Source organism: Pholis gunnellus, assembly GCF_910591455.1.
Source record: "Pholis gunnellus genome assembly, chromosome: 6".
Taxonomy (NCBI): domain Eukaryota; kingdom Metazoa; phylum Chordata; class Actinopteri; order Perciformes; family Pholidae; genus Pholis; species Pholis gunnellus.
This window is the reverse complement of record NC_136532.1, coordinates 19,497,669-19,524,528: the sequence shown is the minus strand read 5'-3', so window position 1 is coordinate 19,524,528 and position 26,860 is coordinate 19,497,669. Positions and strand designations below refer to the sequence as shown.

General features: G+C 42.9%; 2 protein-coding genes across 4 annotated transcripts; both read right to left on the bottom strand.

The window, feature by feature from the left end:
• Positions 1-707: 707 nt before the first annotated feature.
• Positions 708-10,671, bottom strand: ankle2 (ankyrin repeat and LEM domain containing 2). 2 transcript variants are annotated; one of them, XM_079161665.1, is made up of 13 exons: positions 10,622-10,671; positions 7,917-8,432; positions 6,988-7,179; positions 6,439-6,623; positions 5,696-5,884; positions 5,485-5,607; positions 5,021-5,084; positions 4,548-4,727; positions 4,337-4,439; positions 3,972-4,162; positions 2,863-3,712; positions 2,417-2,548; positions 708-1,711 (listed from the first exon to the last, which is right to left on the bottom strand). In XM_079161665.1, the coding sequence occupies exons 2-13, from the start codon at positions 8,419-8,421 to the stop codon at positions 1,504-1,506; spliced, it is 2,922 nt and encodes a 973-aa protein (XP_079017791.1). In that variant the 5' UTR covers positions 8,422-8,432; positions 10,622-10,671; the 3' UTR covers positions 708-1,503. The 2 variants fall into 2 exon arrangements, with proteins under 2 accessions (XP_079017791.1, XP_079017790.1); XM_079161664.1 differs by lacking the exon at positions 10,622-10,671 and adding an exon at positions 9,534-9,665.
• A 155-nt stretch (positions 10,672-10,826) lies between these two features.
• On the bottom strand, positions 10,827-25,564 carry golga3 (golgin A3). 2 transcript variants are annotated; one of them, XM_079162143.1, is made up of 24 exons: positions 25,527-25,564; positions 23,967-24,240; positions 22,605-22,886; positions 21,572-21,684; positions 20,434-21,164; positions 20,078-20,186; positions 19,513-19,819; positions 19,163-19,365; positions 18,930-19,067; positions 18,551-18,712; positions 18,090-18,458; positions 17,729-17,806; positions 16,650-16,913; positions 16,415-16,509; positions 15,852-16,068; positions 15,184-15,327; positions 14,799-14,996; positions 14,556-14,672; positions 14,117-14,256; positions 13,873-14,005; positions 13,537-13,659; positions 13,236-13,400; positions 12,950-13,116; positions 10,827-12,682 (listed from the first exon to the last, which is right to left on the bottom strand). In XM_079162143.1, exons 2-24 carry the CDS (start codon positions 24,115-24,117, stop codon positions 12,490-12,492), a joined length of 4,599 nt encoding a protein of 1,532 aa, XP_079018269.1. In that variant the 5' UTR covers positions 24,118-24,240; positions 25,527-25,564; the 3' UTR covers positions 10,827-12,489. The 2 variants fall into 2 exon arrangements, with proteins under 2 accessions (XP_079018269.1, XP_079018270.1); XM_079162144.1 differs by having other exon boundaries at positions 22,731-22,886.
• Positions 25,565-26,860: the final 1,296 nt, after the last annotated feature.

Sequence of the window (26,860 nt, the reverse complement as noted above, 5' to 3'; positions counted from 1 at the left end):
TTGTTTTCTCTCAATCTGAATATTAAACGGTTGGCTTTTGTTGTCCTAGACTTAGCTGATAAGCCCTCATACAGCAGTGAATTTATCCCTAAGTAACATAATTTGGATACAGCAGGTTTTAGTACATTCACATTCAACTATTAGACATGTTTTTGAAAAGAAAATGCAAGTACCTGCCATGAGTACATGAGTTTACTGTCAGCCAATTTGAACCATTGAAGAGATTCATGACATAACTTTAAGCATTAGAGCTCTTTTAAGTGCTAGTTTTGAAGTTGACACTCAGACTGTGTGTACAGTGAACAGGGTTGTGAATGCTGCCGATCCCACTGGAAACTGTGCAGCTCTCATCTAATCAGTTGGGTTCTCTGTAAGCGTAAGGCAGTTTTCCTTTAACAAGATGTCTATAATAAGCTAATAAATACATTTTGTTTATTTAGTTGAGTCTTTCAGCCCCCTAGTGATTTAAAAGTTGCTTAATACAGCTTAAAGGTGGTCTCAGACGTGGCAATTTTAAGGTTTAGCCCAGACGAGAAATTTCACTTTCCAGATGAGTGATTTTGATATTGTTGCTCACACTGTGGGAGATGCTTGTGAATGAAAGACATTTCAGAGAAAAAAAAAAATACAAATTGCTCAGTCTAAGGCCGCTGGTTGTGGCAGAAAGGAAAAGTCAAGACGTGTCCAGGAACCACCGAGAAAAGATGGAAAATGTATGCATTTATTGAAGAACAAAATAAAAAACATGGAAGATCTCAGTCGAATCAGTTTTTCCCATGTTTGCCCTAATCATCTGTGAATGGCGCAGCCAGTGAGGTTGCCTTTTCCAGATGTTTCACGTAGGAGCTAGAGAGTGTGTCCGAACTGACAGAGAGCTGCTCCATCACTTCAGAAAATTAAGGCAATTCCTGAACTGAGGAAAACATAGGAAATGGCAGTCGCTTATAACACCATTAATAAAAACATTACATTTTTGTGCTACTGACCAACATACAAAAAATAACTTTTAAAATATTGACAATTTACTTTTTTTTTTTAAGAACATCCTCGGTGACAGAATCCTGTTGAGGATTCCGCACCGATGTTTTAGTGACAAACTAACTTTGGGGAGTGCGGCTTGTATTCACAATGTTCAAAAAAAGTTGACTCAGGCTATGATACAGGTGCTTCACACTTGCCACAAATAACATTACCGTCAATTCAACATGGCCCACATCCGTACAGTACATAAATTATCACGGTTTCTTTTTTTTTCCTTTTTAAAGTCTTGAGTGTACATCACAACCCAACGTGATGAGAGTTCCTGTATTACATAGGAGTAGTACCATAAATGATTAATACAAATCTTCCAGACACTTGTGCATATTTCTGTTAGGTATAGGGTTTCTGAGCCGTGGTGTAGCCACCTCGGTGCAGCTGGATTTTTAAGAGGGAAAGGGAGGTAGGGGGGGGGGGGGGGTTAGGAATAGGAGAGGGTATGGCCGTGGTGGGGGAGAAGAGTGGTCAGTTAGGCTCGTTCAAGTGCTTGAGGCGGATGCGCTGGATGTAGCTTGCATTGGCAGGGCTGTAACGGCTGGGGCTGAAGTCCGGCGAGGCGGCGTGCCGGGCAGGACTGAAGCGACCGCTGGGAGACATCAGGCCGCTGACCGGGGACCCAAGAGTTTGGTGCTGCATCCTGAGTCGCGGTTTGACCACCGCAGGGCTGGGCCAGCTAGACGACACACATCAACACCGGTCAGTAGTTGCTTTTACACTATTGTTGCTTTGCGACTAACATTTTACTGTCGCACAGCATAAAACAACCACAAAATAGCTGCATAGGCTTGATTATCAAAAACACTGACTGAACAATTACTGCACCTGGTGCGGAGATTTACAGCTTCTCCCACACACTGAAACACGGCACTTGTTTCAATGCCATCATCAGCAACTAAGGTGCTAAGTCCTATGACTGAAACATTCCCCTTTTTATCACATTTTGCACATAAATAAACACATTATTTTTGCATCAAAAGAGCCTCTTTGACCCGTTTTGTCAGTCTGGAGGCATTTTTTACTAAGAGATGTCTAATTGCACCATATTTATTCTCTGGAACAACCTTAGAGAACACAGACAACAGACTGGGACTAATAAAGGATTATCTAATCATACCATAAATATGCTTTTATGATGGAGACTGTACACGTAAATAATATCACAGTCAAGAGACAAACAACAGAGGTCATGCATTCATGCCAAAATGAACTCTGAAACTGAAATGTTTCCCCACACAACAGTATTTAGCCTGTAATCTGATAATCGACTTAATCAGCCACTGAGACAAAAATTCTCTCTTTTTAGTCCAGGGCAGCATCACGAACACGCCGTATAATCAGGAAACCAATAATAGACTAATTATCAGCCACGCCTACTAACCTCTGCATGTCCGACGTCGTGTACGACTTCATTGTGCTCTTCCACTTGTGAATGCTGGGATACTTCTGGGGATCGAGGTCTAAGCCTTCTATTGCTGACAGGACCTCTCTGTCCAACTTGGACGGTGAATCCCTGTAAAAACATCAATGAACAAGATTAATCTCATGCATTATTATGGTCGGAACTCAGAAGTTTGGGATTAACCAGCTGCCTGTCCCACTCCCCAAATAGCAGTCGAACTGGAGTGTGTTGTCGGCTGGTGGAGCAGTATACTTGTCTGGCCTAGTATTAGAGACTATATCACCCCAAAACTATTAAACAAGACGCGCTACTTAAGATTATGACATATCATCTTGTGGAAGATTATCAGAGGTATTTTCTATTTGAGCAACTATAAAGTTCTTTCAACAAATAAGACAACATCATGGCCGTCCACAGAGACTCACCCGTCGATGAAAAGTCCTCTTCTAATATGCGGCGGGGTCCTGGGTAGGAACTCATTGGAGTTATCTAAGGACTTATAAGAGGGCCCAGAGGATCCCGAGCTGCTCAGGTCCCTCCCCCCATGGTCCCACGACTTGGACCGAGCGCAGAAGTTGCGCCCACCTGATACTGACCCCCTAGTCCTGCCCAACACCTCCAGACTCTCCTCTGCTTCAAAGTACTCCTCTGAGCTGCCACTGCTGCGCCTCTCCTCTGCCTCCTCCACGGTCTCACCGTCCTGACTGCTGTGACCGAGAGATAGGCGGTTCAGCCCGGAGCTGAGGTCTGTGGCCGAGGAGGAGCTGTAGGAGTCCCGGACCTCCTTGTGCCGGCTCCCGCCACTGCTCCTCCGCTCCCTGCAGCTGGCGGCTGGGCTGTCCGGCGGCTCTTGCAGAGACATGCGCTCAAACTCCGCCATGAGATTGGAGATGGGCGACAGCAGGCAGGAGGAGGACGGAGAGGTGCGAGGAGGAGTCACCTTGTCTCCATTGTGAGTCCTATCTCTGGAGGAGGAGCACACCCCGTCTTTGCAGACGATGCCGGGCGTCAGGAGGCTGTTGTCACAGCAGCACAGCAGGTCCCGCTCTGCCGCCGTCTCGATCAGGTCAGCCCCGCGGTGGTGCAGCGGGATGCGCAGGATGTGGAACTCGTGGCCGCCCACGGCTCCCTTCAGGCAGTCCTTGGACGCAGCAGAGGACGTGATGCTGGTGAGTGCTGCGTTCTGCCGGTTCTTCATCTCCTCAAGGCTGATGTCATCACCCTCGTCCAGGAAGGCACCAACAGAGATGGAGTTGCAGAACTTTTTGAGCTTGCCTGCAACCAGGGACGATGAATGACCAAAACAGACTTAAAAGTTGTCTTAACAGTGCAATCTTATCATATAACTCTTAATGGCAGCTTTGTCAAATGGTTTCCATGTCCATTTCATATGATATTGTATCATACAGGAGCTATATCTGAGGACACGGACTACACTACAACTCCAATTAATACATTGGTGATCTGGAATGTGTGCAGTGTACTTTTTGTTTCAGCACTTGCAGCTTCTCTCATATGGAGCGGGTGAAGGTACCTGGAGAGGGGGTTTTGAACCTGTTGCTGGTCTCATTCTCTCCAGCCTCTTCGTGAGCCCGTGGGCTGAAATCCTTCTTGCTAAGGTACTCGTCCAGCTTGCGGAGCCCGTCAGTTGAAGACAGATCCACAAAACTGTCAAGAAAGTCCCAGTACTCTGCCCATGGGTGGCCCATCTCATGAGCCAGGTCTCTGGAGATAAAGGAGGACTTATTTAGATTTAAAAACGGGTGTTGTCATCGTGCTTTTGAACCATTTCCAGTACTAATGTGATTCAAATTATGTTGAAACAACACAATATCATCACAGTATATCTGAGAATACATAGAAATTTATATGGACAACATAAGCAGGTTGTGAACGTACCTGCCCACTCTCTCTGCCCCACGGTCCGGATCAGACTTAAGAATGTGGTGGAGAAGCTCCGCCCTGTCTCTGGGCGGTGTCTTCCAGGACCGACGGAAATCATCTGCCTACAGGAGAAAACAACATGCGCTGGTCACGGAAGGTTTTTAATGGAATGCAATGATGAGACGTTGGACTTTAGCAAGCGTCGACCGGTAATCAGGTAAAGAACTTGCTTTAGAAGGACTCAGTGGGCCAGCGTAGGCTGTGACAGTCATCACGGGATCCATTGGGCTTCTTGTGTGCCGCTGGGTCAGCGAGAGACTTTCTGAGGACTCAGGTGACCACAGACCACCAATGACGGGCTGAGAGGTGTTGTCGGTCGCCCTCAGCAAAGGGATAAAGCAGCGGTCTGTGAGACAACAGACAATTAAAAGACATATATAAAAAGGCATATATGCTTATTGAGTGGGATCAGTGGGTTACAGCCCAGGCTGTCTCTCAGGGGATTGAACAAAAACAAATAATAAATAAATAATAATGCTAAAGTGAAACTATAGGATGTAACATGCTGCTTCCATTTAATCAGGCTGTGAACACATCTACTGTGTGTACACTAAATGGCACTTCCCTGTGTCCTCCAGGAAGCAGGGAGAAGAGGAACAAAGACTTGTTATATTTTCAGAATTGTGTGCGTGTCCTTACCCTCCAAATAGTCACTTATCTTCTGCTTCACTTCTGTGGTATTATTTTTTCTGCTACAAATAAGCTGTGGAAAACAAAGAACAATTAGGGATACATCGTTTGTGCAGCTGACGACACACAACTGTTGCTGGGTTAACCGGGGGAAAAACGTGCTCATCTGATTCTAGCCTTTAATGTGCAGTGAGTGATTGTTGCCAAAAGATTTTAAAAAGCAAGCTAAAAGGTCACGGCTTCAAGACCAGAGTGAGCATAACTGTACCTCCCCTCAGCGACGACAGGACACCAGTGTTCAGCAGCAGTGTGCAATGATTAGTAGCTGCTAGACAGCTTCCATATGGACACATTCATGAATACTTTCTGTGTCAGAGCCACCAGCAACTACAACTCAGGCTATGCTGAAGGTTCTCTTACTCAGTGGGCATGTAACCAAGTTCAATAAAGGGTTAAAAATAAAACTCCCTTACATCACACGGCTTCTGGCCATCCTTGTTCTTACAGTTCTTATCGCTGCCAGGATGCGAGCACAGGACATTTACCACGTCTGGGCACCCAAACTTACAGGCAAAGTGGAGCGGTGTTTCAAAGCCCTGGAACATACGGACAAACAATATGAACATTATTTAGAAGTAATCTGATTTAGTCTGGTTTTGTGCTGGTATGGTAAAAAGAACTTACGGCCTTGTCTGGAGTGTTGAGGTAAAGATCTACAATGTAGTGGATACGTTTCTGCAGCATGACTTCCTGGTCGTCTGGATACATGAGGCGCATAAACTCGGGGTTTTCCAAGGTGTCCAGCAGCAGCTGGGCGATTCCTGCCTGGTTCTCCTTGGCTGCCACGTGCATTACGTTGTACCGGCAGCCCTCCTAACCAGAGAAAACAGTGGAACAACTGTATGGATCAGGACATAATCCTCTTTAATCTCCTGTCAACAGGAAGGAACGCTTCGTGCATCTGACCTTTCCATCACCTGCTGAAGTTCGGGATTTAACCCCCAATATTCATTGAATCTTTTTAATGACAACAGTAGCTATTTTATATATAATAGCATCAAATATGTTGGTTAAAAAATACCAATTTCTAAGACGGATTTAAAACGGATACAAGATTCATGATACAAACATACACTAGGTCATATTTTTGTCTTCATTTTAGCAACTGCAAGCTTGACGAGGGCATTACCTGAAAGGTTGGCACTGGTGTTCATGTATCAACATACGACAACATTCTAAGTAAGGCTAATGCACACAGAGTTTGAGATATCACAACAGCACTACTCAGACGAGCTCAAAAAATGCCGCCTCATCATTTAGTACAGGTTTGATCAATTCAGTGTTTAAGAAACTGGTTCAGAAAGTTGCAATAAATATACAATCTGAGACTGAGAGCACCAAAACATCACAAGACATTAAATCCTCACCTGCACAATAGTGGGATTGTCCCCTGAGCCAATGAGATAGCGTGGGTTGTCCAAGACCAGCTTGCTAAAGGCCACCTCGTCGCCCTTCTCCACTGCTTTCCTCAGTTTGGCGGTCAGGTCTTGGGTGCGTGGGCTCTTGAAATTGTTGGCCCGCTCCCGGTTGATGGTATCAACCTCCATGTGGTCTGGAGTGGAGAGGGAGAATGAAAGTGAAGGACAGGCACTGCTGGGGAAAAACTCCAGGTATTGTTCAAGGCTGGTGTGACCCATGCATCTGTTAGTGTCAGCTACTGTTGACCTGACAGAACTTGGAAAGAATGATGGATCTCACCGCTATATTGAGTAGTCCTACCAAAAAACATCTGCTGTACACTGAACTATCAGGCAGTAAAAGACCAATTGTGCATGTTTGTCGGAGTGCTGGCCTTCTACATGACCAAAAAGAGCAGCGTGACATAACTTGATGAAACCCAGATTGAGATTCTGAGCAAATATATAACAGAGTATTGATTAGGGCCTTTTTTAAAACAGACATTTGTGTCTACTTACCCTTTCCGACCAGGCCCGGTCTGACAGGCGATACACAAGGTGTAGATTTGTTGGGGGAGGGGAAATAGTCACAGATTCCCTTAGCAAACTTCTCAGCATCCTCACGGTTGGGGAAGGCTTTGAAGCGGGCTCCCTTCATCGTCTTAACAGCTTGAAGGGCATCCTTCTTATCCGTGTACACGTGTGCTCTCTCTGCAGACAAATAAAACCCACTGACAATCAGCTTTTATCCAGTTCCACTCTTTCTACATCTTGTTTCATGTATTACTATGTGTTACAGTGACTTTCTAACTGGTGGTTGAAGGACTTTTTTTGCATTCTGTTTAATTGTTATTTTAACTTCTGTTCAGTCAGCCTGTAAAATCATATTTTCACGGGGATCTACAAAGTGCCACTGCTGTCGCAGTTGCAATCAAAGCCAGGTTAACATTAGCTCAAGATTAATTCAGATCGATACTCTATTCCGGAGAGTTCATGCAGTCCTACTGCCTTGCTGCTTACCACCAAAGAAATAACAATTAACGTTTTCATCCTCTAAACAAATGTGGATTTCAGACTACAACAGCAGCAAGTACTCTAAACAAATACAGAAACTGGACAAACAGTAGATTTTACAAACAAACAAGCCACACGATCATCTTTTAGACTGGACTTTGGCCTCAAGTCAGTATGAAGCCAAAAGTTTAACTTATCAAAGAAAATAGAGCTCTTTCCTCTCTGAATGATAAAATTCTGACTGTGTGAAATTATACTGGCTTTACAATTTCATAACAAGTCTAGTCATGGTTTACAAATATTTGTTTCCGGTGCTCATCTATTTCCTTCAATTCCCAAATTCAAGATCTCCTGGCAAGTGATCTTCAACTGTGATGCAAACTCTATACGCAACACTGACATGTTGGACAAGTAACAAGCCGAGCCTGTCTTACCATTTCTAGCCAAAACATCTTCCCACGGTGGACACACTCCAAAAAAAGAGGTTGGGGACACTTGTGCCGACTTTGAAGGTGTTTCCGTTTTGCACTGAGAGTTACTGCCTTCCCCAGAGCTGTTTGAGGTTGTGTTTACGGAGATCTCCTCTTCCTCTGGAGGGTTGAGACCCACGCCGTAGCCGAAGTCCAGCTCTTCGCCGGACGCCGCAGCGCGTTTGCTGCTTGTTGCAGCAGTGGTGGGTGCCGCTGCTGATGTGGCATATGACACAGGTTTGACATAATCTGCATTGGAGGCCGCTCCGCCCAAGACACCCGCTGAAGAGCAGCTGTTGTCCGATTCAGTGGCGCTGCTCTCTGGCCCGGCCAGGACTCGAGCTAACTTCCTCTCAAAGGTGGCTCGGGTGGTAGCGGTAATAGGACCACACTTGACGCCTGCTCGGGCAAACTCCTGGCGCAGTTCATCATCACTTAGCCCCCTCAGCCTGCTCAGAACCACCTCCATGCTTCAGCTCCCTACAACACAAAACACATTACAACTTAATAACCACTTTGTAGAGAAATGTGATACTGAGCTCTCTTTTTAATGCTCTTTTTCCACTAAATAAGTTTCATTAATACTTACAGAACACTTATAGAATATAAATGAATGACAAAATTCTTCCAGAATGATTTCTTAACCACTAGTGAATGCCAATTAAAAATGTCAGTTCCAGGAAGACTATAATAAATAACAACTCCTACTAACAAATAACATCCATACATCCAGAAAAAAAATTGTATACTTGACTTTAACAGCGTGGACACATAACTTCATCTAGTTTGGCCATTACTCATAAAATTGCAAGTTTATTTGTATAGCACATTTCAACAACAAGGTAATTAAAAGTGCTTCACATAAAGCCATTAAAAACAAAAAAAACATAAAGCAAAAGAAAAGGAGATTTAAAAACAATTAAGAACATTCATATTAGCACATGAACCAAGACAATAGTCAGATTGGTGAGAATCAAATAAATGACAAAAGTGTTCTTTGTTTACCAAGCCATCAGCCTGCATATTAATATTAAATGCCATCCATGAAGCTGCCACACATTGTAAAATATAATACAGAATGATTTTACCAACAAGTAAATCCCTGTCCTCCAGTGTCAAATATGTGCAGGTAGGCAGCACACATACATTACGTAGCCCTTGTCGTAAAGTAAGTGCTACTGCAGTTCCAGATAACCACATTTAGAATCCAACGCTTCATATCTTATCAGAACCAACCACACTACAGTGGAGGTAGCATCTGCTAGCTTGCTTGCTAACCAACAAGCCCGCTTTAGCAGCCGGGGAGCATGAGCGAAGCTGCTCAGATGAAAATCTAGACTGATAGTACTGAAAGTACCCAACTTTGGTGTGAAATATCAACGATTACAAAGTAATAGAAAACTGGATAAATTATAACGATAATAGTCGGTTCATTCGCATGCTGTCACGCCCAAGTATGTCATTCGAGGTGGGTTTTTTCAAGCTGTAACGCAACACATTTGATACGTCTTAGTGGTGAAGATGTCGATAAAAATCAGTCTACGTGATGACATCTGGTAACAAATGTGTCCCTATACTTACCATGGAACATTTTTATTTAATACACACGGAGCTGAGGGATACCGTTGTTAATTTTGCAGAGATAAACTGTTGGACAGACACAAAGCTGGAGACGGTCTGGAATAGTCTCATTGTTTACAACATGTTCTGCGCATGCTCAGTTTCAAGGGAGGGCGCACGCTGCATTCCAGACCTGTGGGAAAACATACATTTTGACAACCTGGTGGTGATAGGCACCGAATATAAAAGTGAATTGTCACATTTCTCTCTAAAAACACTAAATAGAGATAATTTGCAACCGCCCTATGACACGGTTACGTTACTTTATCACAACACAAGCAGTGACGTGCCATAACAATGGCTTTTATTCTCAAAAACGGAGTTATCTTAATACCCTACTTCCCTACAATCTCATGCAATTGTATGCCTGCTAGTAACAAGCATTGCGCAGGAAATGGATATCTGGGATATTCGCTGGCCAATTATCAAAGGAACACCAGAAAGCTGTTTTTAAATTGTATTTCCAGGACGTCTCTTAAATTTACGATTTTCCCCCGAAGGCTTGAATGTAGCATCATACTCTCCGAATGCAGACGTGACTAATCCAAGGAAACGATAACCTACCAAACCTAGATTATTCTGGTCAATAACAAATTCACATATTTTAAATAAACTAAATAACAAATAGGTGGAAATGTAGTGCTGGTACAAACGTACTACTAAAGAATACTCGTTGGCACAATCCCCATGCAGGCCAACTTGGCTCAGGCATGTATCAGGCAAGCCAACTGCAATACATGGCGATTCTCAAGATATTCACACAAAAACCTAATTTACCAAAATAGATCTTTGTCAGTTAAAAGTTGGAAGCAAAGAAAATTTGGGCGACGTTCGTTAGCTATACAATCCGCTCTAGGAAGCTGAGTTTGACAAACATGCAAACAGTCATTAGCCAGTTAGCAAGGCGAGAAGCTAATCACCCAAGCCACTGGTTAGCGATAGCATACATTATGTCGTTACTGTACTCTTACCAAACACATAACCATTAACAATCACCAACCGCAAAGCACTGCTAGTTGAACAAATCATTTTAATAGTGCCATGCCCACCTCCTCCTCTCTCTCTCCCCGGCTACTCTTGCTAGGTGTCTTCTTCACCGCGATGGTTTCAAAATGCAGAGGGCGAGGACCCCGGTTCCGTCTAACAGAGTGCCTGATTAAAAATAACAACTTCAACGTGGAGGAAATGACAGTTTGGGAAATATTTAAGAAAGTTGTTGTGGACAGCCTATAATGAATGAGAACAAACTATAACGACGGATGAATAGTGCAATTTTATGATAAATACAATCACATCTCCCAACACAAATGTTAAAACAGGAATGAATCAATTTCAATCTTTGAAAGAAATAGCAGATACAGCAACACGAGCGCACGTGCCGAAGTGCAAACGTTATTAAGTACTACCTAACGTTACAGTGAAAGGTAGTTAGGAAGATACAGTCCCCACAAAAATTCAGAACACAGGATATCAATACATTTGTTATTTGCCTCAGTCAGCATTCTCCTCAAAATATGTATTGTCCCTTTGGAAATTCATAAGCATACAATGATTTTTAAAAAACTTGTTTTAATGTGGGAATGATTACTTGACACAGTAGCTGTAGCAAGGTTGTTTGCAGAAAGCTACACTGTACCATCCAATCGCCCCTCTACACTGATGCTTTATTACAGCTGGACCAGAATTACTATTGGCTTTGATTTATGGTTTGCTTTTGATATTTTGTACTTCATCTTTGTTACACTATTAAACAATTATGACTTTACAATCATACAAAAAAGTAAATTTATATATTAACCTCTAGAAACAATTAACTTATCCCCATATCCATGAAACAGCCATAAAACATATTTCCTATTTTTTTACCAAATGTAACAGAAAATGAACACATCTGATTGCACCTGCTATTAGAAGTAGTAACATTTCTGCTTCATCGTACAACTTTCTTTCTTCGTTGACATGACCCACATATTTTACAATAAACCATTCAGTACAGATTTGCACACACATACAATATAACACATTACACACCCTCAGCAGAAATATGCTCATTCAAACCAACTTAGTCGTTTACAGCATATTAACGATTGCTTAAGGCTTTTTTGCGTACAGATTACTGCAGTCCATGCGAGCCAAAACACCTCCATATATAACTGAGATTAACTGTTAAGTTTAGGAACCCAATGCGATATGGTTACAACAAATGTAAGAAACACTGCAGTTTAACGAGATGCAATACAAAAAACAAAACAAAAAAACTGACCACAATTGCGCATGACTTTAAACATCATGAAAAGGATTGATGGTGTTTCATCAACTACTCAGAAATGTGGATGTGTAACCACATCAGTTAAATCATAGATGAGCAACTGCTCTCGTACACAGGCACAAAAACATGGAAGAACAGTTGTTAGCCAGTCTGGTGACAGACTAATGGTTTGTTTCTGTCACCATAACACTTTTTGAAATAATGTCAACCATCATTAAGCAGCATACAAAGCCACTGATTTTATATTGCGAGGAGGGTGAAGACTAAATACATTAAGGAAAAACTGCAGACTCAGGAGGAGAAAACTTGCCTATAAGATTAGTTGAACAGTCCATATATGTATCTATAAACACAACTGAAGATGGGGGATCCTCTCGGAGAGGCTGTCAGAGAAGTTGCGACTACTTAACTCTAAATAAATAAATGTGACAATAGCATAACAAAAATATAACCAACTGTCAAATAAAGAGGAAAGAATAAAGCAATGGCATATAAAGTATTACTCTGAAACAGCACGTCTGTGCTGATGGGAGAATGCCAAATGTTGGCTGCAATTGTTAAGGAAAGAGAAAGGGAATAAGGGGCTGAAAAGTGCCTTTGTGGATAAAACTCCACTCTCCCTCTTATGGCCTGAGAAAAGTTATTTTATTATGACTGCTGCTGTTCTGCTTCATTGTTATTTTTCACAACCATATTGTTTAGCGGCGTTGACGATTCGGAGAGGTTGTTTTCAAGCTCCAGTTGAGCCAGTCCCTCCTCTGTGTTTGTCCATGAGCTCATTGACTCATGTACCGTTACTGTGTGTTCCTCCATCTGCCTTTGGAGGCTGTCCATCTCCTCCCTGAGAATAGAAACACATTAGATGTATTTTTAAATTTAAATAGCTGCTAAGCACTACACAACAAAACTCAATCGTGAGCTAATAAGTGGGACACGCTCAAATGCACTAAAAGCATGCATGGCCGGCCCGTATATGTCAACAAAGTAACTTCAATCTCTGCTCAGGTAGAAAGTACTCTACTATCGTTACATTTGCTGCAATCTCAATGTTCAGAATATTAAATACAGCTCCTTTAACAAAGTCATTTGGTCAGAACAAGAGGCTTACTTGAGTTGCCGTAGACAGTTGTGCAGGTTGTTGAGGGGCTCTTTGTTGACAGAAGTTGATGGTTTCAGCAACTCATCCAATAGGGAGGCAGGCACTGGGCAGTCTGGAATCTTAACTGGTGTCACTGGGTTGGATGGGTTCCCCTCACTCTTCAGCTCCATACGCTGCTGCTCCAAACAAAACATAATTTCAGGGATGTATGTAGTCTGTTATCTTCAGCAGGCATTTCCTACTTGGAATTATACTTGCAACATTTGACTTTAAAGCTTTGTAATGCATGCCTTACCTTCCTTAGACGACTCTGTTTCAGGTCCTGTTTTAGTTGCTGGTTCTGCAAAAGGACCGTCTTCATGCTGTTCCTCAGCTCACCCACTTTGGCCTGCAGCATAAACTTGTCCTTCCTGGTGCCACTCAGCTCATCCTGCACCGACTCCAGCTCCACTTTGATGATCTGAGACAGAGACTCATCTTTAGTAAAAGCGATTTTTGGTGCATTTGTAAATACAGAGACAATGTCTTTCTTTTAAACATCAAGTTAGGGAACACGCTTTGTTTCCATCTCTCACAAGCGGAAAGAGAATACTTGCCTGCAGAGCTCTCTGTAGGTTGTCGAGCTCCCTGTGCTGACACTGCTCCATCAACTCCAGCTGCTGCTTCTGAGCCTCGATCTCCCTCTGCCTTTGCTCCACCTCCCACTTCAGGTCCTCTACCTGAACGAGCAGTCAATGTTAAGACATCAGTGTCAATGAAAGTTCTTCTCCCAGGACAATGATAAAAGACTACATGGTCAAAATGTTGTACTATAATCAATCCAGGCTAAAAACAGGTACAATAAAATCAATATAATAAAACAAAAAGGATGGTGTCCATAGCATTAAATAACAGTGATCAGCAAAATATTTCAGTGTAAGTCGGTCTCTCACCTCTTGGTTAGTGAGGGGCTGCTTGGCCAGTTCCTCGTCCAGTTGTTTCTGGAGGATCTGAAGCTGTGAATGGGCCTCAGTCAGCTCCTCTTGGAACCTGGAAACCTCCTGAGCATGCTGCTCATCCTGAGCTCTGCAGAGCAAGACACATTCAATGACAAATGAGTGATAAGATGTAATATATTGATACAAAAGCAATTTGCCAAAAGTCCCTGCATTCTTTAAATCAGGCAAATGCACATACTGTAGTTTGTGGGATTCACTCTGCAGAGCTTTGACCAGGTCCACTTTGGCCTGCAGGTCCTTTTTGATTTCTGACAGCTCCAGCATAGCTGCCCTGTAGTGACGTCTATTGTGGGCCGCCTCAGCCTTTGTTGCTGCCACCTAAAGGACACATCACATTAGTACCATCCGAAAGAACCCAAGAGAGCCCAATGCTCCAGAAAAGCTATGGACTTGCTATGGACTTACGACGGATACGTGTCACAATTCTGCTTTCTAACTTTTATATTTCTTAAAAGGGTTCTTACTGTGCCTTGTGCCACGCAAATTATGTCAAAACATGTATTCAAATATATTCAAATTACAGGCCCTTTGGAATCATTTGAAAGGCAAAATGAAAATGGTGTGTAGTTGGCATTTCAATAAACAAGGAGAACACACTGCGTGCTTAGAGCTCCTACCTGTTCTTTCAGGTCATTGACTTTGGTTTTCTCTTTTTCCAGAGCAAGCTGAAGCGTTTGAACCACCTGCTTCATCTGCTGGTCCTCCTCCTCTTTACGCTTCAGAACAGCTTGAACCTGTAAAAAGGGTGAATGGGCCAACACTGTTTTGTTAAAACATTTTTTGTATTTCGGCATTTGGTAACACAAGACTTTACAATAAAGAAGTAATTAAAAAAACATCAACATGAGAGGATTTTTCACCTGTAAGTTGAGCTGGACGAGATCTGCCTCTCTCTTAGCTAAGGCAGACTCCAAAATGTTGGAATGCTCCCGCAGTGTATTGTGGGACTGTGCCAATCCAACCAATTTCCCTTTTTCATGTTCAAGCTCCAGTGCTAGCTTCTTGTTGGCATCTTCTAACTTTCGTATCCGCTTCTTGAAGCATCGGGACTCTTGAAGCTGTGAAATCAATTCATGTCATTAATACAAAGTAACATACATGAATTGAGTGACTAGACAAGTGTAAACATACTGCTCATACAGGGCTGTGATCGACATCATTAAGGGAAAAAGTATCCCATTAGATATATGGAGCAGTTCTGTTAAAAAAAAACGAACATATCAACACAAAACGATCATTGTTCACCTCATCCTCAAGCTCCATGACCTTCTCCTGGTACTCCTCCAGCTCTGTGGAGGTGAGGTTGATCACTTCCTGCAGCTCCTTCTCTAGCATGGTCTTGCTGTTGGCCACAGTCTGTAGCTCAGTCTGCAGAGTCTTAATCTTCCCCTGGATGGCAAATAAAAACACACAGTTGCAGTATTATTCACAATGAAAATACAATTATCTTTATGTTTGCAACATGTGAGTTGAGCATCAGAGTAGATTGAAGGCTATCCTAGCAATGTTTTTTTTAAATATTTAAATAGTGTCCTTGTTTCTGTGAAAAAAAGATTATAGTCAAGCACTTATAGTACAACCAGCTAACTGCATACTAGTACTCTTAAACTTCAAATAGGAATGCAAAATCTTACTGATTCTTCAGTTCTGCTCGACAGTGGCAACACTAACATCTCTTGATTATATTCAGTGCAAGAAAAGCAGGTTTTATAGACCTTGTATCCTAACTACCTTAGGCTTCCTAATGTTTGTGAAATGGTAAGAAGAGTCACACAGATACTGTAACCTAATTTCATTTCCTAAGGACCGTAAATGGATGAGAGCCCGCACACTGTAGAATGCTCTTGCTTACAAATGTAGTAGCGGGGAGTTTTTCAAGTAACTGTAGAAGCTCTGGCAGATGTACACAGTACCTGTAAGGCCTGGCTGTTTCCCCCATCCGACACCTGGGCCTTGAGTTTGACCAGCTCTGCCTCGGCTGTCTCCTTGTCGGTCAGAGCCTCCTGGAGCCTCCTACTCAGGATGCCCACAGCGTTCTCGTAGGCTTTGTGCTTGGCCTTCATCTCCTTCTGAGCACTGGTCAGATCGGTCCCCAGTCGCTTCACGCGCACCTTCTGCTCTGTGATGGCCCTATCAGATGCAGATAAGAAATCAAGTTAAAAATGTCCATGAGGAAATCAGGTTGTTCCGACAGCAGACCACACAAGCATATGAACAAAACTGGTGTGCTGACAGATACATCTTTAAAAATCATATTTATTTTACAGATATAGATGGCACACAAACAGAGCGTAATGATGCGGATGGATGTAATTTTAAAACCACATGTCAAAGGATCAGGAATTGCATAAGGACTTTATAAAAAGCCTTTACTTATATTTATAAATAGCACTTGATAACAGATATGCGCCACGGTCCAAATCATTACTGTGGGAGTCATTCCTGGTTCCGTATCTCTATGCAGCAGATGACTCACTTTTTGGCTTCTCCCTCCAATTGCTCCACCTGTTTCCTCAGACCTTCGTTCTCTTCTGCGACTGCAGCTAGTTGGCTCTGATCAAACTGTAAAGACTAGATTGGGAGAAAAACAGGATCCTTCACATTACAATAGGATTATTTACACATGCTTATACTTCACCCAAATCATTAACATTTACTTTTATTGTTAAAGTAAATTTGATTAGAAATATTGAACAAATACTTATAATGACCTGGATCTGGGTTTCTAGCTGATCCCTTTCATTCTGAATGACTTGCAGATGGGCCTCCATGTTGTTCATCTGCTCCTCGACTCTCACCACCTCCTTCGCAAGCCGGGCCTGCTCCAGCTCTGCATTCTGCTTCTCCCCCTGAGCGCTCAGCAGCTCCTGCTTCAGGTCCTTCACCTCCGCCAACAGGCGCTTTTTGGTGGACTTGAGCTCACTGATCAACTGGTCTTTGGAGCTGGCGTCTCGGCGGTAGGCCTCCACCATCACCTGTTGAGTCAATAACCATGTGTCTGATTGATGAAGTATTCTCTTCTTTCAAGGAGTGCACCTCAAATTTGTCTCGACTCTATGAGGCAGCAGGCAAAATGCTTCTCACGGCACACTGTAGATACAGTGCAAGAGAGAGGGCTGCAGTGTTTGAATCCCACACTGCATCATCTCTAAGCTTGAGTGAGATACTTCTCACATGGTTATAGCAAAAAAACAAGTTCTAACATATTCTACAGGCTTTACTTTCTCATTTTACTTGTTTCCCACTATCCTGTACACCTTTAACAAGTAGTTAATCAGTCATGCTACATCTGTGTACCTCACACATCGCTGATTTATCATTAACATAGTTAATTCAGATGCAGTGAAGAGACATATTAGTTTGTTGATAATGCAGCCTTCTTTAGCACTAGACGTAAACTATTTAGCTTACCCCAGTACATTTTGGTGGACCAAGATGAACGTTAATGCTCGAGTCTGAAGGGTCTACAAAAGCTCAAGTCTTGAAAGAAATCCAATATAATTCATATTTCTGTCATTCTGTCAATGAACTCCTCCCTCTTTTAGACAGTCTGTCAATGTAAAATGAGTAACACCCACCCCTGCTCAATCCACTGAGCCGTGTCAACCAGCACTCTTCTGAGATGACAGCCATCTGGCTCTACAATACATCCTCCCACGACAACATCAGCATCAACCTTCGTCAGCTGGGAGATTTTATTTATAAATAAATGTAAAATGTAAAAACTTTACCCAGTGAGAGAGCGCTTTACATTGTGTCACGTACTGTGAGAGCAAGGAGGAGGAATTACCTTTTGTTGTTGGAACTGCTCCTTCAGTTTCTGAGCTTGTCTCTTCAGGGAACTATTTTCTTGTTGAAGCGTTTCAATCTGTAACAAAGCAAAGGCCTTTCATTATTCACTACACGGTAGTGGAGGGGTAACCTCCCCGAAAATGGAATTAAAAGCTACTTGAACTATGTTTAAATTCTTGAATTTTACAGCTTAAGCCAAATGGAAAACACACACCTTCACCTTTCATGCAATTCTTACAATGCTTTATGCCAAAATAATTGCTGCTCACCATGGCTGAGAGACTATTTGACAATAACATATGGTCATTTTAAGTTTCTTTTTGCCGTTTCAATGTTTTCACCTCCCACCTGTATCATACCTGATTGGCTTTGATCTGGACTTCCTGTCTGAGCTGATCCAAGATATCTGAAGCCACCAGAACATCCTCTCCGAGCCGCTCGGCGCTCTCGTCAAGTTGGCTCTTGTCGGCCCGGGCTGCCTGCAGCGCTACCTCCAGGACAATCTTCTCGTTTTGGAGGAACTGGATGTTGTCGTCCTTGGTGCTGCCGTCTGTCTGCAGCTCAGCCAGCTGGGCCTCCAGCTCCAGGTATTGGGCTTCTAGGTGGTTGATGGACTGCTCTTTGGTCTGCAGGCTGTCCTGAGTGATGGTCAGCTGGCGCATCAGCTCCAGATGCTCTTTCTGGAGTGACTGCAGCTGCACGTCCTTCTGGGAAAGGATCAACTTTGCCTAAGAGAGATCGAGTGTGAAAGGCAGTTTAGAGCAGAATACAATACACATTTTACTGAACACACAAGGTGGGAAACAAATGCCTTGACTACCTGCTCTAGTTCCCTTTCCAGGGTGCTGGCTGTGTTGGCCAATTTAATTAAGCGTTCTCGTTCATCCTCAAACTCCTCCAGTTTGTGCTGCAGATCATCTTCCACCATGTTCTTTGCATCCTGGATCTGCTTATAAGCAGCTTCCTGGGTCAGCATGTCAGCCTAAGTCACAGACAGTAAACATTTTAAACAATATGCTACACTGATTTAAAAAAACAAATAAAACAACATCTTAGTTGTGGTCATTTAGAAAAGCCTGCTTTTATCTAAGGTCCTTGACTGAATGATGACCTTACGGTATAGGTTATTTCCTAAGTGGATATATAGACTTCACAAACCTGATGATAGCATATTTACAAAGGGATGTTGGAGAGTATACCTCAATGCCCTGCAGCTGAACAGCAATACGCTCTTTATCTTTGATAGAGCGGTGTTGGGTCTCTGTGAGTTGGTGGGACAGAGTCACATTGTCCAGCTTCAAATGTTCCACAACACCAATCTGAGTCATCTGTCCAGCCTGGGAGAGATAAAAACAGATCAAAAAGTGTCATGTCAATTCTGACAAATGTCTGAGCCATGATGAAAAACCAGCTGCATTAGCATCAACCAGACCTGCATGTTGGCCATTTCGCTTTGCAGTCGTACTCTGGCCTCCTGGGCCAAAGCTAGCTGCTGCTGGTACCACTGTCTGAGCTGCTGAAGTGAATCTATTTCAGCCTGGGAAGTCTTCATTCGGCTCTGAAGGGTGCTGCGCTCCAGCTGGACCTGTTGAAGCTGGCTCTGAAGACCACCCAACTGCTGTCGCAACTCTTGGACTGCAAAAACCCCCACAAAAAACATATATTTTAATCATGAGTTTGGATATGCAAACCAGTGGTCTGGGTGGTTCGTTAAGTCAAAGCACAATTAAAGATGTTGTTCGTTTATTGTTACACTCAGTTTTCTGGTTCTCCGTCACACACCTGTATTGTCTCTAGAGGTTACAGAGCTTTGCATCTCCTCCACCTTCCCCATCAGCCTTTTGTACTGGTCTTCAGCCACCTTCAGGTCATTGCTCAGAGAAGTCAGACTGGCATTCTTGCTCTCCAGACTGCCCTGGAGCTCCACCATGGCTTTCTCTAGCTGGTTGCAGTTTTTCCGCAGTGTGCCGACCTCTGTAGTGAGGGCGCTCTGCTTCACCTGGCTGACCTGAGCCTCCTCCTTCTTAGCGTTCAGTTGAGCATTCACTGTAGCGAGCTGGGCCTGAAGCTCCGTCTTCTCTTTGAGAGCCTGGAGAAAATGAGTGAGGTCAGCTCTCAAGCCCAATTATTCTTGGTTTCCAGTATAGAGTCATCTGGGCGGGTAAATTAACAGCCATAAAGCTAAATTTAATCTTTTTGGAGGCTGTGATGCATGAACCGGCAGTCATTAGCAGGCGAAGTTGAACATGGTAAACCACATATTACGGTGTTAGCGGATTTGTAATTACCACTGTTTATGCAAACACAACGAACGTAAACATGAGTACAAACATCAATGTTATATTACCTGATTGGCCTCAGAAGACAGAGACTCTAGCTGACCCTCCAGTCTCATTTTCTCTTTCAAAACCTGCAGCATATCATCATGGCCCATCACTGAACTCTCCAAAGAAACACTGCAAGACATGTCAACAATATGAGTGCTTAAATTATTAGGAAAATAATTGACTGACAAATAGTTAACAATTCACAAAATCAAGAAATCTACAGCAACAAACTAAAAATGCCAAAGGTGTCAGTTCCAGCAATCAATGTGAGAACAGTTTACTGGCTTAAATGTGTCTGTTAACAAAACATGAATGCCAAATATTGTCAATTGTAATCATTTGTTTTATTCCTTCCCCATCTGATGTTGACAAATACCTGCTGGAGAAACTGTCTCTGCGGCTTCGAGGCTCCCCAGTCGCTTCTCTCTCCTGCTCCAGCTCGAGCCCAAGCAGGTGCTGCTCTTCACTGGCTGCCTGCAGCACCTCCTGCAGGGAGGGGAACTGACCCATGGCCTCAGCGGCAATCTCCCTCCCCTCCACCGTGTAGTGCCCCCGCTGCCTTTCCACTGCTGCGGAGAGGAGCCCGTACGTCCCCCTGGTAGACGCGCTGCTGTAAGACGAGCTGTCGCTGTCGTTGCCGTCGTTCCCTGGCCTCGTTCCTGATTCACTGCCGTCCATTTCTGACACATTGTCCCCAACTTGGAGCGAAGCACCAGGCTGTGTGTCCGTCTCACAGGTGCTGCCCTCTGACATCACACTGACCTCAGACAAAGTGGACACTGAGCTCATGGTGGACTGGTGGGAGCTCATGGTGTTGTCTGCTGCTCTAACTCCACCACCACCACCTCCTCCACCTGTACCATCGTTCTCAGGAGACTGGTAGTCAGCCAAGGAGTGGATCTTGTTCAGGCGGGGGGGTCTGGACTTTCTCTCTCTGGGGGGAATTCCCAAGCTACCCAGTTTGGGACCACGGGGGACAGTGGTCCTCATGAAGGAATACTCCGTGGTCATGGCAAGAGTGTTGGCCCTGGGCAGATCCTCTGGATGCAGCATGAGCTCTGGATCCAGGGTGCTGAATGGCCTGTTCTTAGGGGTGGTGCGGTGAGACTAGAAATAAAAAAAAACATGAACCATGGTACTTCCATCCTGATCAAATCTGACACAAGGTTGCTCAGCTGGAAACACACCGTATACATATTAAATTAGAACTAGCAATGACAGACACTATAAAGAATGGAGCGAAAGTGAAACGCTGTGGCCTCTACACCTCTTAAACTGTTTATCTTCTGGGTTACATTTTCCAAGAAAATAGCATGTTTAGCAACCAACATCAGCTGAGAATGAGCCCACACGCACAAGTTGCCTCAAATATAGATAGTTGTCTTATGGTAGAAATTTCATGTTAACATAATGCTGAAGCTACCCAAACTGGTTTTGCAAACATGAGGACCTTGAGGGGAAATAGAAGAAGAGCCGTTTCTGTCCATAACCTGACAGCTACACCATTAACTCACCCTCTCCTTATGTCTCTGAACTCTGTACTGTTTGAGTTGGTCTTCCAGACGCCGACGAGCATCCAGGCGAATCTTCTCCTCGTTCTCCATCTCCAATGATGGCTTCTGGTTGGCTAAAAAGAAAGTATGTAAGCCCCAAAAAAAGAATGATCCCTATCATTACATACTGCATATCTACACTACAGCTCGTTATTTACACAAGACCTGGTTTGATGACTGTACGAGTTTCAATCCTAGCAATGAGCTGTATGTCGCTCGTGTTGAATCCAAGTAAATACTTGTATAATGTTGGTTGTAAAGGCCGAGAATCCTGTCCTCACTGCTCACACAGCAATAGTAAACAAATTATTCAAATTGGAGTTTGGGGAGGAAACTAATAAGTCACAAACTGCACTGCAACATTCTCCCATTTATCAGACGGCTACTGCAGACTTTTAGAGCAAGGGTGCCCCATGCTGCACCACTGTCTCCATTTGCTTGGTTAGTGTATGCGAATATGAAAAACTTCATTTCAGCCATGACTGCAACAGCTATGCAGCAAATAATGCCAATATTGCAATGAGTTAAATGACTGTCTATACATGCATTAAATAGATTGTACATTCGATTCAAAAGAGATGCTGTAGGATTCTTCAAGTGCTGCTACATATATTCTGTGTGGGAGATATAATGTGCATCCAAACTAAATGACCAGTTTGTGCCAAGCCTAAAACTGCAAACAAGGTAACTGTGCATGACTTTAAAATACCTCCAAAGAGCTGACATACAAGAGGGATTAGTTCCAAAACGCAGCCATTAGTCCAAATAGGGTTGCAAATGAAGCACCCACACCACATTCTAATTAAACAATCAAATGCAATCTATGCAAGTTGTGGAAAGGGGGCAGACTCATCCTGTTCAGGTAACACACAGAAAAAGAAGTTAAAACGGATGTGTACATAAACAAAAAAAGCCAAACATCCCACAGCAAACTGGGGTTAAAATACAGGGGGGGTTTAGAGGACGCATTCACTCCACATAAGTGTATGCTTACACAATTCAGTCTCCTGCAAAGGCATACTGAGTCTGAGCGACTGCAATGAATCACCCGTGTGAACCGTGAACTCGGCACTAGCCCCCTCAGACTTCTCTAGCATCATGGGTGGAAAAGCAGCCAAACCTGGGGAGGGCTCTTGGATCTGTGAGTTGACTGGGGAGCTGGTGCTCTGGGGAGGGGTTGCCAGAGGCAGGGACCCATTTATATGGGTGTTCCCCGCAGCACTAAAGTCCTCTGCCAGTCCATTTCCATTTGGCATCGCATCTGAACTGACAGAACCTAAAAGAGAAGCAAGAGAAGCCGCAGGGAATTTGACGATTAGTCATGATAAGTTCTTCTTGTGCACTATACTGCAAAGGGGAAAGGTATTCCACCTGGAAAGCTGGCTGGGCAACTCTGTCAAACTACAATAGCTTAAGTCAAAAAAGGGTGGCTGGAAACATTAGGGCTCATCTTATAAGACAAACCTGACAACGTTTTTTCTTTATCAGCCACATACTACGGGCAATTAGGTCAAACAAGAACACGTAAGTTTTGGTTATTTAACGTGACTTTCTGTCTGTGCTCTTCTCACTGGTTTGAAATGTGAAGGGCTCGGCTGGAGAAATGTCACGTATGTCTGTGCAGCAATCAGAATTTAGATCAAAATCTGATACCTGTTGTGGGATTGTTTGCTTATGTTGCCAGGCCACAGTGAAACAAATCAAACCACACCCACTGCAGCAAAATAGTTACTATTTTAGAGAAAACATTCATACTACTATGAAACTGACTGCCTACAATAACGGAAGAAATATTCCCACACGCTACTTAAGGCGACACTTTTGATTAACACAAACAGATCCAGCACAGTAGTGATGGGGAGTTCTGTCTTTCCTGTGAGTAGGGGTAGTGATGTCAAGTCTGAGAAAATAAACTTTGTGTTGGCAACTGTCTCTGCTGCATTGACTTTTACCTTTTTCTTCTAAAAAAAAATATATTTTCAGTGATTTTCATATTGACTTGTTTATTCTTCTCCAAAACCTGAACCACGGTAAGCTATAAGCATATTGGCTGCCTTAAGATTACTATTAGAGTTAAATTCAGCTATGTAACAGTTCAAAGAGCCATGAAACACAGAGCGGTAGACGGCCTCAGGCCTTGTAGTAGCTACCAAAACAGGTCATGCATTGCAGAATACAAGCGGTACCAGTAATATGCCTGAAGAAGAAAAACCTTTGCAGATCAGAGAGCAGCGCTGGACACGAGCTAATCCCAGTACAAGGGCAGTTATTTCTGTAAGAATATACTATAAACAGGTCCAAACACAACATGATTTCTAGCCTTTGATTGGGGGGGGGGGGCATTGTCATTACTCACCATTATGAATTATCCCTTTTGCATTTTGTGTGTTGTCCAGCCATTGTTTCAATGGCGTTTCACCTTCCATTTTGGATTTCATAAGATGTTCTTCTTGATGAGCATCGGCCTCCATCTGAGCTGCTTCTGATTGGTTACTATCCATTTCCATTAAGAAACTGCACAGTCACACTTTAGCTGGTGCCCCTTGGGAAAGAACCTCTCACAAAACCATCTTTTTAGGAGGCAGGCCAGCTGAGTCAGTGTCCAGGAAAACTTCTGAACACAGACAGGACTAAAGAAAGAAAACACCCAATAAATATGGCACATTATAAAGATCAAAATACATCACAGAATCAGAAACTGGTTATTGCCAAGTACGTTACACATACAAGGAATTTGGCTAGGTGATTTGATATATAACAGTAAATGTTACGTTATAATGTTATGACATTTAAAATGTACAATAAATATGGTAAACAAACAAATAAAAGTACATCAAAACAAGTATATTATTAAAGTGTCACGTGTATATTAAAAGAGAAAAGATGTGCAAAGAAGAAGTTGTAACTCCATCTGACACTAAGGATGTTATGTAACAACAATTCAAACATAAGCTACAGTCAAGGGCTAATAAGCTGGCTTAGTTAAGTAGATTGTGTCGCGTTAAATATAGAAGAACTAGCAAAGTAACATTGAAATCCTTTACTTTGACACAGACACAGACAACAGACAGTTCCACGTTTGCCTTTTTATCAGCTAGTGTCCAGTTGGAACTGATTAAGGTTAAATTAAATCTTTGTAAGAGGATGTTGATGAGTCAGACATAACGTTACGCCTCGACAGGCGCTTAAATCCAAGCCCTCAACTGTCACACTTCAGCTTTCGTTTTATTGTGAGAGCAGCTGCTGCTGCTGCTTCTCATACATTTTTATATGCTGTGTTTACAACTTGCGTACATTTGGCAACAGGCAAGGCCCCGGTCGGTTTGCATTTATGGATTTTAATAAGAGTCAAGCATTAGGTCATCTCTTTATTAACAGCAGAATGTCTCCAGCTGTCGACTTAAAGTCCGATGACAGTGATGTTATTCAAAACGTCTGCATGTTTAAAGCTATACGATCATCGTAGGCTCTGGCTATTGGTGATAACCTTTGACTCCAAGGCGGTGTTGCTACGTTAGCTATCAGGCGGTAGCGGAGTTACTTCAGCACGGGTTCACACCCTAAAGTCCCCAATTCAGAGGCAATAACAACGGGACAGTCATTGATAAAGGCTGATATATTGCCCTCGTGTGTCTATTGGGTTTAGTAAAACTCTACCGGCTAATGACAAGGAGGATGGACCAGCTAGCGAGACAGCAGCTAGCGAGCTATCTGTGTTTACGACGGAACCTGTCAAGCTACATTTGCTAACTCGCTAACGTTCGCTAGAAGCGCGAGTGCAGAAGGAGGGATTTCTCAAATATGTTTTAATCAATCAACAAATTACCGTCTGTCGGGTAAGTATGTTACAAAACCCCGTAAGTAAATTAGAAAATGACAATTTGAGTAAGTGTATCAAAAGAGAATAAATGCTCACCCTGTCGCGAGCTTCGCCGTTTACTACGTGGCTGTTTGGTTTCCGTCCCTTATCTGTCCGACGAGAAACAGAGGGAACGAAACACATCTGGAGGAATAAATGGCGTGTCTGCTGCTCACAATGTTTGGGTTTTGAATACAAATTAAAAATAAATAAATCTTTGAGATAATTATATAGCAAATGTATATGGCAATGTTACAATAAGTACACGGACGATAATGGAACGGTGGCTTCTGGTAAATCTGGCGGATGTGGTACACTTGTTCAGAGAGCTGCGCCCTACTTTTCAGCTGTGGTCCTGCAGCTAACCTGCCGCTGCAGGTGCCACCACTGCCATAAGCGGTTAATGCCTGTTTTAGCTGTAACAGAATGTAAGGATTGCATTAATAAGCACATCATTGGGGCTGTATAATGCCACTGCTCAATGATATAATATTATAGTGGATTTCACAGAAAGGATTTTTAGTTCGAATGGTATATAACTACTGGCCCTTTATTAAAAAAACATCCTGTCACCATCGTCCATAAGCTCAATTTGCTGAATTGCATTGGTACGAAGCTGTCAGCATTACTCCACAGCAGCTGTGTGCAAGATGAGGGCCTACAAACAATGGACTGTTTCGGTGAAACAACAATGCTCTTAACTGTTGTTTTTCCATGCATAAATTGACATTTATATTCATCTGTGTAATAAGCAAGCAAATAGTCTGAACTGAATTCAATATTTGTGTCCATGAGGTAAATAGACACCTGCAGACATGAAACGACGATTAGGTGTCAAGTTTGGCTCTATATTCCTATTTCTTCAGAGTCTCCAGTCAAATGACATAGCTAAACTTGTTGGACCCACCTATTCACTTTTTAATGGAAATAAAAGTAGACCTATAAAGCCAAGGATAGGTCTTTCTTTTAATTAATAGGTGAAAGATTTTAACTCTGGTGCCATCTAGTGACAGTATCAAGAATGACAACGTCATAGACAAAAGACAACAACACAACCTCACCAATTTCCCCCATAATTGTTTCGTTTTTTCGTTTTTCTTCCACCTAAAACGTGTGCCGGTAGAATGATATAGATGATAAACCTTTCTAGGAGTGAAGGTTTCCAGTCTGTGTTGGCAATTGCCCTCCTTCTTTGGAGATATATATAGATATAGTCTTTATAAATTACTGTGTAACAGTGACTATATTTGATTTGTTTTCTATTTTAGACTGCATTGCCCGGGCTCCAATATAACTGTAAATTCACACGTATATTCATGCATTCATTTGGATTGAACTACACTTAGTCATATAGCTAATAGGCTACTACAAACAATACAATCGCACATTGC